This window comes from Motacilla alba, chromosome 3, assembly GCF_015832195.1.
Source record: "Motacilla alba alba isolate MOTALB_02 chromosome 3, Motacilla_alba_V1.0_pri, whole genome shotgun sequence".
Lineage (NCBI taxonomy): Eukaryota > Metazoa > Chordata > Aves > Passeriformes > Motacillidae > Motacilla > Motacilla alba.
In genome coordinates this window covers 105,916,555-105,929,730 of record NC_052018.1, presented here as the reverse complement: position 1 = coordinate 105,929,730, position 13,176 = coordinate 105,916,555, and the positions used below count along the sequence as shown (strand labels likewise).

Genomic DNA, 13,176 nt, shown 5'->3' with positions numbered 1-13,176 from the left:
TGGGGAACTTTCAGTCACCTCTGAGGGAGCATCAAAAGCAGCTGCCTTCAACTCCTGGTCCCAAACAACTGTAAACTGCTTATTTAAGATGAGGAAAAAAATAATCTATCTTATAACTAAATTCAACAGGTTCTCATGTTCTCTTTCAGACACTGACAAGATCATACTTAAGTGACTTACCAAAAGGGTTTTTTGGAAGCAGAACAATGATTAGCCACCAGTTAAGCTACTTAAGAGGCAGAAAACAGGCTACTGTCTCTCAAAATCCATCACCACCAACCTCAATCAATTTTTTCTGTTGAGCTTTCCTCAAGCCACACAACTTACCCAGTCCTTCTACATTTCCTTCTCTCCCTGAAAGCAGCTTTATTTTTCATCTATCACTCTTCATCCTCTTTTCATTCAGGGGTCCTGGGAAGACCTGCATCATTAGCAACCACTTTGGCTTTACCTCCTTTTACACAACAACGTTTACAACAACAACAAATAGATCTGCTGTTTCCACACAGGTTACTAAAGACTGAAGCCACAACTGTCAGAATGAGCTTGAACTGTCCCCATCTTGGGAATTAGCCATCACTTTCCATAATGCCTCAGAGAAAACAGTAATTTTTGAAGAGAACGATCTGATGTTGCTCTATGGTTAAGTGCTCCCATATTGCTCAATGACTAAGAGTGAGAAGTAACAAACATCATGAAACATTGAAATTATCAGTTTGTATTGCTGTTTTGAGACAGGCATTTCAAGACCACCAAGAGAGTAGCAACAGACGTCACTCCAGGTCTTGATGAACGAAGCTTGAGCCCAAACTCAACTTGCAGCTTTGTCAGGACGTGAGTCTACAACAACCAACTTACATCATGTTGAAAGTAGGTATTTAAAGGAGGTTTATTTGGGCTAATACTAAATTCAAACAGCCACAAGCTCATTTTCCATGTTTACCACACCAACTGTTGACAGATGAAGTCTCAGTGGAAAGTCCAAATTTTAATTTCACCATAACTTCCTGAAACATGACTACATATTTCAATATTTGGCATTCGATCCTCCAGAGAGATACCATGTTTAAGAACATTCTACCAAATACATTTAAATTATGAGTCTAAACCAAAACAATTTGGAAGTTTTGAAACATAAAACTGTTAGTATGAAATTAGCTTTTATTTTTTTACCTCAAAATAAATGCACATTTATCATTTAGTCAAGTGAAAACTGAAAAAGAGTATCTTAAACAAGGGGGGAACCTTAACAGAGCAAGTACCACAAATGTGCTCAAGTTCCTTCTCCTGCTCTTGCTCAGCTCTGTTTCACTAAAAACACCAGAATAATTTCCTTTTTTTCTTTCTTGTCAGTTTGGTCAATTAAAAGAAACACTTAAAGCACCAGAATAAGAAGTGGTATAAAACAAAACCAGGTACTCGTTCTCATCAGAATTCAGGTCCGTGTATTGCCACACTTTTGATATAAAACTTTCACTAAGTGTTGTACTAAATAGGATTTAGTAATTTCTTCTGCAGTTTAGCTCTTGATATCTTGGTAAGAGAAGTCAATGCATAAGCATGTCAGAAGTCAACGCTATAGTGTAACTACAGTATAACTCTAACAGGGCTTCTAAATACTGTTCACCAGAGTGATGTCTTATAGTTGAATTTCAGTTTCAACAGGTACTTCAGATTTACCTGAGCAACATCATACACAATATATCTGGGAAGAATGTTAAGGAATAATTACAGTAGTTGCTATTAATGACACAGAAAAAACTCAAAACACAATGAACTTTACCTTTGAACTTAAGTTGCCATACAGATGTCTGTGTGATTAACCAATTTTAAGAGCTCAAACCACAAAGCTTTAAATCTGACTTTTCCATGAATCTGAAAATGTTTTATACAATAGTTAGGAACAAGCAATTAAGTTCTGTGGAGAATAGTGCAGCAGGAATCCTGAGTGACGGGCAGGTGAACTGACTTAGATACAGGGCTGTGGCTCCTGAAAATTACTTTTTGTCAGAGGAACACACATCTCTCTTGATATCTAGGCAGAAGAGCCATATAGCTTAAATGAGAGCTACAGATTCAAACCCAGCATCTACAATTGTAATTGCAGTTCTATTGCTACCTTCCAGCACAGTCATTAATGCCCTCTTAATTTCCCACTAAAAAACCCAAACTGGAATCACAGAGAAGAGCTCAACAACGATTGTCAGTGTTTGCAGATTCTTATTTTTCCAGAGACAGTCCCAGCTCATCTATTTGTTTCACAATGTTTTAGGCCTCAAACTTACCTCTAATTCCAAAGTGTAAAATAAAATAAATACCCATCATGTTATCTCAACTAGCTAATATCAACTGTACTATAGCTCATCATCTGACAGATGGTGTATCTAAGAAAACTCAAGACAAAACCAGTATTGCCATGAGTTGTGTTGCCCAGACTCCTTGTAGGAGGAAAACAGCTCACCAAGGCCAAAGGCAGTTTCTACAAACCCCAAGTTTGCATTACTGGGTTACCTGCTTCACTGGTAGTGAAGAGAGACAGCTGGACCTCAGACATCACTGATCTGCATTCTTAGGACCTCTTGTGGATTTAAAGCACTAACTGATTTGGAGGCACTTCTGCCTGGAAAGAGACTTAATGGCTACATCTCTGCTGGGATTTGGGGCATACCTCAACACTTGCAGAGGTCTGGGGAACACAAAAGATGTGCTGAGAGAGCGCCAGAGCACAGAGCTGGCTCCCCCACCTCCTCCTGGCCAAGCTGGCATACCACAGCACCATGAGGGAGAAACCAGACCGGAGCCATGAGATACCACAGGCTGCATCCCCCTCCCCTTGTCCTGGCACACCTCTGGGCAAGACACTACAGCAGTTTTGTCTGATCACTCCAGTAACTCAAATAACTTTTGTTCCTATTGGGGAACAGCTATTGGTGTGTGTGTTGTTTCCTTTTTTTTGCAGAATTTAAGTGCAAATTTTGACAATTTAAGTGCAGCAACTGTAAAAATCATCTCCCTTGCAGAAGAGATTTTCTGCAAATACTCCCCAAAGCAGATCTAAACAAAACCAAACAAAACACAGTGAGGCAAAACTCCTCACTGGCCTTAGTGAGGTCCTGCAAATGCAGTGACATTCAAACACTGTGTACAGCCAATGCAACAGCAAAGGATACTCATTATACAGAAGACAGGTATCATTAATTCCTGTGGAGATCCCATTCCCTAAGGGAACCTCTACACCACCAAGGGTGGTTGTGGCTGTGGGATCAGGAGCAGTTTTGCCCAAGCCTAGAAAGGAAAAACAGTATTAGTTACAAACCTAGGAGGCAAATACAGATTTTGCACAAAAAGAAAATGATCCAGCCAGCCAAATAATACTTCACATATGCTTTCCAATCAAGCGTAGAAGTATCTTCAACAGAACATGAAAAATACTGTTTATTCAATTCAGCATCACCATATTTATGGCAGTTGTACTCTGCTACATTAAAAATGAGAATTTTAGACTTTCAACTATTAATTGTCTAATTTGTATGTTCAAAGCTAAACCAGATTTGTAGCTCTCATATCCTAACTCCATTAATGAAAACATGCATATTGCAGCATTTTCAGACAAGTACAACAAACCAATTCTTATTCTCATTAAAATTTTCAATATAAATCTGATTTGACATCCATAAGAATGTGAGTAGCATGTACAGAAAAAGGTGCAAAATCACTTTTTATTCTTTTTTAGGCAACCTATTTTTTAAGCCTCTCAAAATGAATAGTTTAAGATAAGCCACTCATTACTGAAGATACTTTTCTTCAATCTCCCATCTTGGTACAGAAGACAGTCATGATTACCATCTCTTTTGCTTGAGTTAGACAGCTAAATCTTTTCTCTCATCTTCGTTTTCAATACATGACACTTTTTGCATTTAGAAGTGTAATGAGGGCAGTTGTTCCATCTGAACTTTTATTCCTAGCTCTTCCCTTCTGCCCAAGCTTCCAAGCCACTTTAAAAGTTAAAAACTGACTCTTCTGATCTATTAATCTCTCTTCTAAAATACACAGTATTGTTACAATCAAAGCAAGTAAGAAGTTGGAGAATGCACTTTATATTTTCTCCTGTGTAACATCAAATAGAAGTTTCCTCCTGAACTTCAGCACCTTCAGTCTTAACACTCAGAGTGCATTAACTTGCATCTTAAAACACCCCATGCACATTCTGATGCAACTAAAGAGCAACATTATGCAACTTCTTAAAGGAAGTATAGCTAAGAAGTGACTATAGCTCTCTTTGCTAAGCACCACAACCAAGTCTGCCATCAATTACTGATTACTAATGACAACTACTAATGCTTACCTTTGACACTGTGTTTTCCCTTGGGCAGTTTTGTGATGTGGGAAGCATTCTTTAGCTCGTACCTGGACAGCACAAAGAACACACAATAGCACTTTACATTCGTCTTAAACTATCTTAGTGGAAAAAAAAAATCACAAATTTTTCAGGCTTTAGTTTGTGATGAGTTAATGTAAAGTTAATCTAAATTCTAGAACTTCTGGAACTCAAACTTTGTCTGGGTTACTAATTTTAATGATGTTAGCATTTTGTACAAGATTCAGCTAAACCTGAAACAACAGCTCTTATTTTAAGAAAAAAACAGATCTCGTTTCTGAAGAAGAAACACATACTTCTCCTTCACACTGAAGAGAAGGCTTGCAATCTTAGCATCACCTTCTATGAGGATGTATTTAGCACATTTGGCAAATTCTCTTTGTAAGTTACGTACATATTTCCAAGGGCGACTTCTCCCAGTAGCACTAAACCTATGGGATCAGCTTGAGATGTGTGACAGTAGTTTGCACTCTTGGATACCATGTCTGCAAAATAGATGCCCTTCCCAAACATGTAGCCGGTCTGCAAGAAGGAAATAAATAAATTAATAAAATTGGGGAAATAAAATAACCCAAAGGCAGCACTGAATCCACCTGGCTGGGCTCCCAGGAGAGCAAAGCTGCAACTCAAGCTCTTGTGGACACCAACGCGCAACCCACTCGGGGAACATGATATTGTCTAAATAGTGGCACATAACACAGGGCCCTCCCCACACAGAAATTCCCTTCTTTAGCTTGTCCCTGCCTGTGGCCATCTCTGGGCACAGGGATGCAGGCAGCCAGAGAAGCTGTTTCACCCACCACAGGAGCTTCAGGCGGAGCTATCCGCAGGCCCTGCGAGAGGATGCCGGCGAAGTTGGTGGTGCGGGAGCCGTGCCACAGCAGCTGGCGGTTGTGGAGCTGCCTGAAGGGCTTGTAACGCTGGCTCTCCCCCTCACGCTCAATCCTGAAGATCTTCAGTTCAGAAGAGGATAGGAGGAAAAGAAGAACCAAGCAAATAAACCATTAACTTCATGCAACTCATCAGAGGGGAGAAGAAAAAAAATCATCCGATTTGCAATGTACATTGATCAGCTAGGGAAATTGATCAGGATGGGTTTTAGTGTTTGTAATTGGCTGTGCCAGGTTAGCAAAAAAGAGGTAGCAGCAATCATGCAGTACTTGTTATTGATTACTTCTCCACCTTTTCTTCTGCATTTTCATGAGGCTCTATTTTTCTGAAAAAATCATTCAATGAACTAAGGCTCAATTTCAGATGATTACTCCTCCACCTTCCCTTTGAGGCAAATTAAATTAAAATAAAAAAAAACCAAAGCAAAAACATCTCATTAGATTCATCTCTGCCTAGACTTTTGCTATTCCAATTAAAAGAAAATGTTCTATCAAATCATCAGTTCAACAGAGGAAACTGGGTAAGCTATTCAAAAACATAAGGCAATTGCAAACAAGCAAGTCATCTTAGGAGAGTCCATCTTCCCAAGGATAAACCCCATTATTGCCCAGCTTACGTCCACAACTTTGAGGTCATATGCATTGTGCGTAGCAGCGTGAGTGTTCTTCACATATTGTTTGATAATCTTGGCTTCTTCTGAATCTTTGTCAACCACCTGCAAAGAGGCAAATGAGAAGTTTCCTCAGCAAACAAACTAGCAGCCATCTTATAACATGAAAACATCCACCCTATGCCTGCAACTGCACCCTTTAAACCTCCTCAACCATTTAAGTGGAAATACCTTCCTAGCTAGAGAAGATGCACAGATATACAGACAGCCACAGAATGTCTGAGACTATGCTGGAAACTGAGATGATTTTCAATCCCACTCAAAGAAGGGTCAGCCAAGGACTGAGTCCAGTCCAGCTTTCAACACCTCCAAGAAGAGAGCCCTCATGGCCTCTCTGGGCAACCTTTTCCAGTGTTTGACCACTGTCAGAGCAAACAAATTAAAAAAACCAAAGCAAACAACATCAACAGCAATAGCTTTTTCTTTTGTTTAAACACAATTTGCTGTATTTCAATTTGTGCCCACTGCCTCTTGTCACTGGAAACCACCGAGGAAAGCCTTCCTCTGTCCTCTTTCCTTCTTTCTCCCATCACCTATTCCTAGATATTGATACATTATCCCTTGAACTTTCTTTTCTCCAGGTCAAAACAGCTCAGCTCCTTCTGCATCTCTCTGAACACATGCTCCAGTTCCGAAACCCACCTCAGCTCCATATATCTGTCCAGTTACAGTTTTATTTTACTCCAAACTAACAGGACATCAGCTTGTATTCCCAGCCACTCATTGCCTTTTATTTCCTTTACCTTAATATCTGTTTTAAGTTTTTCATAGTTGATGTCAATTGGGTCTTTATCTCCATCTTCATTTCCACCTCTGAGAAGGCTGTAAGCAACCTCAATATCAAGCAAATTGTCCAACATCTGCACTTTAGCCTGAAGAATTGAAACAGGTAATGTTATGTTACTTAGGCCTTTGACATGTTCAGAATAAGTCTGGGATACCCAAAATCAAAAAAGTGCCTGACAACCACTGGCCACACGGTGCCATTAATAACAAAACAACACTGCCTTTAAATATATATACACACCCAAATATATTAAAATATAGACACATATATGTGCATGACATCTCTATCTTCTAATACCTCATGCATATATGTATTTACACATACACATGCACCTAAACAAACAAGAAGATATTCTGAAGAAAAACAAGTCTAACCTCATGAAAGCATGAGGTTAAACTTGTTTTTCTTCACAGATTATCTTTTGGCTTGTGAGGCTTTAATGCTTAATCTCTACTTTTATGAGGTTAAGTAAGTGTTAAACCTCACATATTCTCTACGTTAGATGTCTGACATCAAGACCTGTTGTCTGCAAACAACACTTTCCAACATTTGCAAAAAACCAGTTTCTAGTCAATACCTGAATGTATTCCAAGTTATTTAGGAGAGGAGGTTTCTTCATCCCAAAGTCGTGAGGAATCAGTGTATAGAAGCGATTGGAGAGGTCCAAAATCTGGGATTCTGAACCACTGTCAGAAACTGCCTAGACAAGACAACAAGCACCAAAGAAAATTACTGAGTAAGACTAAATCTCCACTGCAATAAAAACACACAAGATACTAAGGGACTAACACAGGAGCACCAATGCAAATAGTGCTTATGCTTTAGTCTCACAGGACTCAAAAGAACAATTCTATTAAAGTGTCTTGCGTGCAACAAGTCACAGTATTTGCACAGAAATACCATGGAATTGTGTATGAGAAAAATTCAATGGGGATTATGTTTCCAGAGGGCAAAATAAAGTCTTCGGACATTTAAGTAGTGCATATACTTGTCAAGGTTCTGGTCTATTCTAGCAACTGAAGAAATTCCTGTATCTATGCTTTGCCAAGGAGCCTGTGACAAAAAAAAAACCCCATGGGTTATGCTGGTACATTTTTGCAATCTGTAAAGGCAATACTACGTAGTGGTTCTGGAATGGTTCAGATCACGATGTGTAAATACAGCAACGTTATCAAACCAGACTTTTTCATGTGTCAACTTAACCTTTATTCTCATCCTCTGACAGACTTCTCTGGGGTGGAAACACCAGCTCACTACTAGATCAAGGCACCAGCTTCATTTGCTCAGCTGCCATTTATGTTTGGCACAGCCTAAAGTTTGTGCTACTAACTGGTTACCCATGGAAGCCACATCCTCTTCCCCAGAGAGAGAGAAAGCACAGCTCAGCATTCACCCCACTGAGCCCAGAACAACTTTTGAGTTCCCTTTTTGCTCTAACATCTATTTTATGCTCACCTGCTGAACCTCATTCAGGATGGAGTACGCACTCTGGATCTGTCGCTTGCTCAGTTTTCCCAATGGCATCTTCTGCAAGTCAATCTGATAAAGATTTAAGTATTAAACCCAACTTTCACTACATTTAAACCACTGCAGCATTCCCTCTCTGGTTTCTAGAGAACTAATTTCTCCACGCTAATAGGACTGACCAACAAAGAACAGAAACATTTTAGACTCTGAGGATTGAGAAATTATGTCAGAAGGACACACCATTGAGAGGACATCCTATAACCAAAGGAATACTGCAATAGGAAGCTAAGCACACATGCTAGGGCAACACAAAAATAGGATATTAATTATTTGGCATGAAGTTTATTATTAACCTGGTGTCAGATGCATTCCATAATCAGTCAAGTAACCATCTACTTAAGGCTGGCAAAGAAGCAAACTGAATTAAGTAACTCTTGTTCACAAGATCATCTGTGTCTCGGTACAATCCAGACACCCTCTTCCAACTTTACCCTAAAATTATCAAGGGTCAAATGCAAAGATGCTAGGAGGTGCTTCATATTCATGAAAAATGAGCCAAAACCCCTCAACTAAGTTAAAAGCAATGTCTTGGCTGCCTGCACTTATCCACTGATTTAATTTAATGTTGGTTTTCTTTGTGTATTGATGGATCTTGGGAGAGTACTGGAAAATGCTATATTGTTAAAGGACCCCCTAAGTGCAAAAATTCAACAAAAAATTCAACAAAAATCAAACCCACTGGAGTCTTTTAGAAAGATCATACATACACCCTCTAGACTCTTGACAGTACTCACCATACACTCTGCAGGGTAAACCAGTTTTTATTGAAGTTGATGGATTTAAGGTTCAGCTCATGGACAGAAGATCCTCTGAAACCATGACTATCACATACTGTCTGGCTAAGTCCCACATTATGTATCCACTATGGAGCTAGGAAACCCAGCTGTATGCAAATCTTCTCTGCAAGATGAACTCACAAGGCTCTTCCAAGCCACACAGGCTGGTGTGAAAGCCCTGGAGTGATTTTGCATGTACCGGGCCTGTACTGGGCTTAGGAGAACTTCAACCTTGAGTGACAGCTAAGTTTAGATAAAGCCAGATACCAAGAAAAGCCAAGATGGGTTGCAAGAGGGAAGCCAGGCTTCAAAATTGATCATGTCTTGGGGACATGAGAGGCACAAAGACAACACTAATAATCTAATGAAAACCAGTCTGCAACTGATTTGTAGCTCGCAAACTTTTGGGGCCAATGCTCTCTTGCTGAGTACCACCTGCACCAACCTGAGTTATGTCATAATTATGATTTTTCAGGTAATTATGAATCATGCAGGCTATGTAAAAGTTAAATAGGCCACTTGGATGTGCAGATTAGTTGCAGACACCTATATTAAGTTATATAAACATGTAAAGTAGCACACATAATCACTAACACCTATAAAATAAAACATCCCCCAGTCATGTGATTTAGGAGCACAATTCCAACAGAGCCCACAAACAGCCAACTGGCTGGAATTTGTGTCTCCTATGACCCATGGGAGGTAGACAGAATCCTGCAGAGCTACACTCTGGTTTAAAGCTAAACTGAATCTAAGACTTGATCATTAGATGTGCCAAAAGAGCACAGCAGCCAATGGTCTGGGCCTAAAACAACAGCACTGAAATTACCACCAGGTGCACTGAGTACAGAGGGAAGAATTAGCTCCACAACACAGATGTGTGAACCAGGATTGTCACAAGAGACAAGGGAGATGTTTGTCTTACACCCAGGCAAGGCAGGACACAGCACTAGAGTCAACTCAGTCCTCCAACAATCCACTTCATGTAAAACAATGACAAAGATAATGGTAATAAACTCCTGTATGCTTGGTGAGGTGAAATTCTTGAAAGCTAAGCCAGAAGCAGGAGGATAAATGCATCAGATAAATCTACTGTCATGCAATGGAAAGACCAAGAATTTGCTACACTGTTGGCAAAGCAAGAGGTGTCTGGATGGAACAAAATACTAAAGATGAGGCGAATTAAAGGAACTAAGCAGTTGTTTCTGGAGGACACATAGAATCCTCTAATCAGGAAAAATATTATTTCCTCTAACAGAAAGCAGCTGTTCAGCAGCATCAGTACAGGAAGATAACTCTAATAGGAAGACTGGCCCATCTGGAGTCTCAGTTCTGCTATAGATCTGCAGATGATGTGAATTTACATATTTGCAAGAGAGTTCTACAAAACCAAATGACACGAGATGTTGATCAGTTCAGAGTCTTTAGCCAGTTACAGTTACAAAAAATTATTCATTTTACTAGACTTTGATGTAAAGTACCACCGGAGATATAGGAAAACATAATTAACCCAAGGTACTACAAAATGTTGGGCAAGCCATCTGAAAGCTTTCAGGTAAAATGGTACAAAGCCTATTCTGAAAGGCAGGCACTCCAAATAATGATACAGAGGGCAAAGAACAGCTGCTTAAATGTCAAGTCTTAGGCAGGATAACTAAGCTGGCTGAAGAAAACTGGAATTTGTTATTTAGAATTAGTTCAAATGACTGCATTAAAACAAACAGCAGGATCTCTGCACACCAGTAAAACAGTGCAAGGAGAGACATCATTCTACCAAACCACTCTCTGAAAGCTTGCCAGAAGGATGGATCAAGAAGTATCGAGGAAAGAAGAATGGATGAAGAGAGGAGTTTTATTAGAACAAATGAGAAATACAACCAAAACAATCCCAAGTCCACTCTGTGCAGAAGAAGATCTGGACTCTGACAAGATACTTCAATTAGTGTATGTATCTACTGGCAGCATTTCTCTAGTCAGCGGTGCATCTCATTTGCTACCTAAAATCCATGGTACTCCAATCCCCAAATGTGGTTCCCTGCTTAGAAAAAAAAGGAGTGCCACCAGTGTCACATGACCAGCAGATTGGTTATCTGTGTTAATACTTCAAGAGCATTCAGCAGTCACTATGCAGGTGTGACTGGGAAAAACCACAAACAAACAAAACCACAGAATGATCTCTGCTTCCAGGACTGGCAGACAATTCTCTCATAGGCTTGTTAAACTGAAGACATTGATAGACAAAAAAATGCACCTGTGTTTTAAGAGCTGCATGTATCATAACTAAGTTACAACTTCCAGGGCTTGGCAAACATCAGTCAGACTCTTGCCCTTATTTTAAGACAGATCTAAAACTCACACTTGGCTTTTGGGAAGTTATGAAGTACTCTGGATTGCAAAGAACTTGCTTCTGTTTGTGCAAGCATGCTGGTAGGTCAGGGAGAAATATGAATGTGTGTAGTCACCTCAAATTCCACCATTGCTTTCTTCATGCTCTCCACATCAAAGATCATCTTAATCAGATCCTGGATTGGTTTAGCGAGTTTTGATTTTGTCCCGGCACCTACTGTCAGTTTCCTGACAGCTTCTTCATCCTGAAAGGTAAAAATAGTATCAGAATTAGCAAAATCACAAAGGATTAAAAAGTAACAGGCTGGCTGCCATGGCAACAACTCAAAACCAATTTAGTGTGTGCATACTATGACTAGCCTGAAGTTCATGGGGAGCGTGGGACATTGCTCTGACATTATGGAACAAAATGGTCTTAAAAAAACACCTGTTCAGTAATTTGGCAGATACTATTTCAAGAGATGGCACTGTAAAAAACAAGCAGAAAGTAGAATTAAGAGGCTAGGAATTCTCTTTGCATTGCTGCTTCACTTCAAGCAAGTATTAATTACTTTTTCTGCAAGCTTTCTGCTGCATAGAGACTTTCACATGAAAAAATGACTGTTTACTTTGCTGCTTTTGTGACAAAACAGATGTAATAACTAGTTTCACCAAGTTTTTGTAATAAAAACTGCCACAGATGTGTACAGGAATCATCAATTAGCCATAACACCATCTCAATGCCTTCATGGAGAGAGCATTACACGAATAAATCATCAGCCAGGTGCTTTGAGTAACACTGTACATTACACTGAGGCAGACACTTTGCCACTGAAATATTCAAATTTCCAGAATTAAAGCCAAGCTTCGAGTGCTTCGCATTGAAAGATGACATCCATTAATTTGGCCCTGGAAAAACACAATGTCTTGAAAATATGTGCTCTGGCAACTTTATAGCATTCAACTATTTAGTCTGAAAATAGTTCAGGTAACAGGTATGCCCTTAAATAAACACACAAACCCCCACTGGAAAGAAGGAAGAGAATTCTTATTTATCATAGCTGTCTAAAAAGGCAAATCTTCCTGGCAGTGAATAATTTCTTAGCCTGCTCAGTATGTGCACTGAGTGGAATACTGCATTGGAGTTGCTACAGCATTTGGGAGGATTTTGGAGGCAGCAGACAGATGAAAAGCACCTATTTTAAATTTTAAAAAATTGAGTTTTCAGACAGGATGTATGTGAACTGACTGTAGGATGAAGTGCAAATTAATATCCTTAAAAGTTACAGAGTAAACAGGAACAAGCATTCAAGGGATTTGATAACAGAAAACTCTTTAGTTTCCCAGCAGGTCTGTTTTAATGGATGGTACTCCTTGATGTACAGCTTTCCCCTGTAGCAGAGAGAAGATGCAACAGCTGCATTTTAATTCCCCTGGTTTGTTAAGTGCAAGTGATCCAAGAGCAAGCACAGAACAGAACAGTGACACAGGGAACCTCAGCAATGCTCCACCTGCGACAGGGACATTTCAGGGTTACCTGTCCATAATCTATTTCCAGTGGGTAGAACTTCTTGGGATATTTAGTGAAGTTCTTAGAATGCCAAGAATTGCCAGTTTTCTCTTCATACAAATTCAGGAAGTGTTCAATGGCATCTTCTTTTGATGGCATCTGCTCCAGCTTGTTACTGCCGATGACAGTGCCCACACGGCCCCAGGATCGGAACACCCAGTACCTGGAGAAATGGAACGGGACAAAAGAACAGGCATCAGCCACTCCAGTGCTATTTGCATACCATTAACTTTATGGAACACACTCTCCATC

At 39.8% G+C, this 13,176-nt stretch overlaps 1 protein-coding gene across 2 annotated transcripts in view; it reads right to left on the bottom strand.

Moving 5' to 3' along the window:
• Positions 1–859: 859 nt before the first annotated feature.
• PARP1 (poly(ADP-ribose) polymerase 1) overlaps positions 860–13,176 on the bottom strand; it is a 33,053-nt gene continuing 20,736 nt past the window's right edge. For both annotated transcript variants that reach the window (XM_038133040.1, XM_038133041.1), the window contains exons 13-23: positions 12,892–13,087; positions 11,492–11,620; positions 8,182–8,265; positions 7,304–7,426; positions 6,683–6,811; positions 5,886–5,984; positions 5,179–5,331; positions 4,773–4,900; positions 4,346–4,407; positions 3,171–3,285; positions 860–1,705 (exon numbers count right to left, since the gene is read on the bottom strand). In XM_038133040.1, the coding sequence (XP_037988968.1) occupies positions 1,624–1,705; positions 3,171–3,285; positions 4,346–4,407; positions 4,773–4,900; positions 5,179–5,331; positions 5,886–5,984; positions 6,683–6,811; positions 7,304–7,426; positions 8,182–8,265; positions 11,492–11,620; positions 12,892–13,087 (1,300 nt within the window). In that variant the 3' untranslated portion in view covers positions 860–1,623. The remainder of the gene's footprint in view (positions 1,706–3,170; positions 3,286–4,345; positions 4,408–4,772; positions 4,901–5,178; positions 5,332–5,885; positions 5,985–6,682; positions 6,812–7,303; positions 7,427–8,181; positions 8,266–11,491; positions 11,621–12,891; positions 13,088–13,176) is intronic.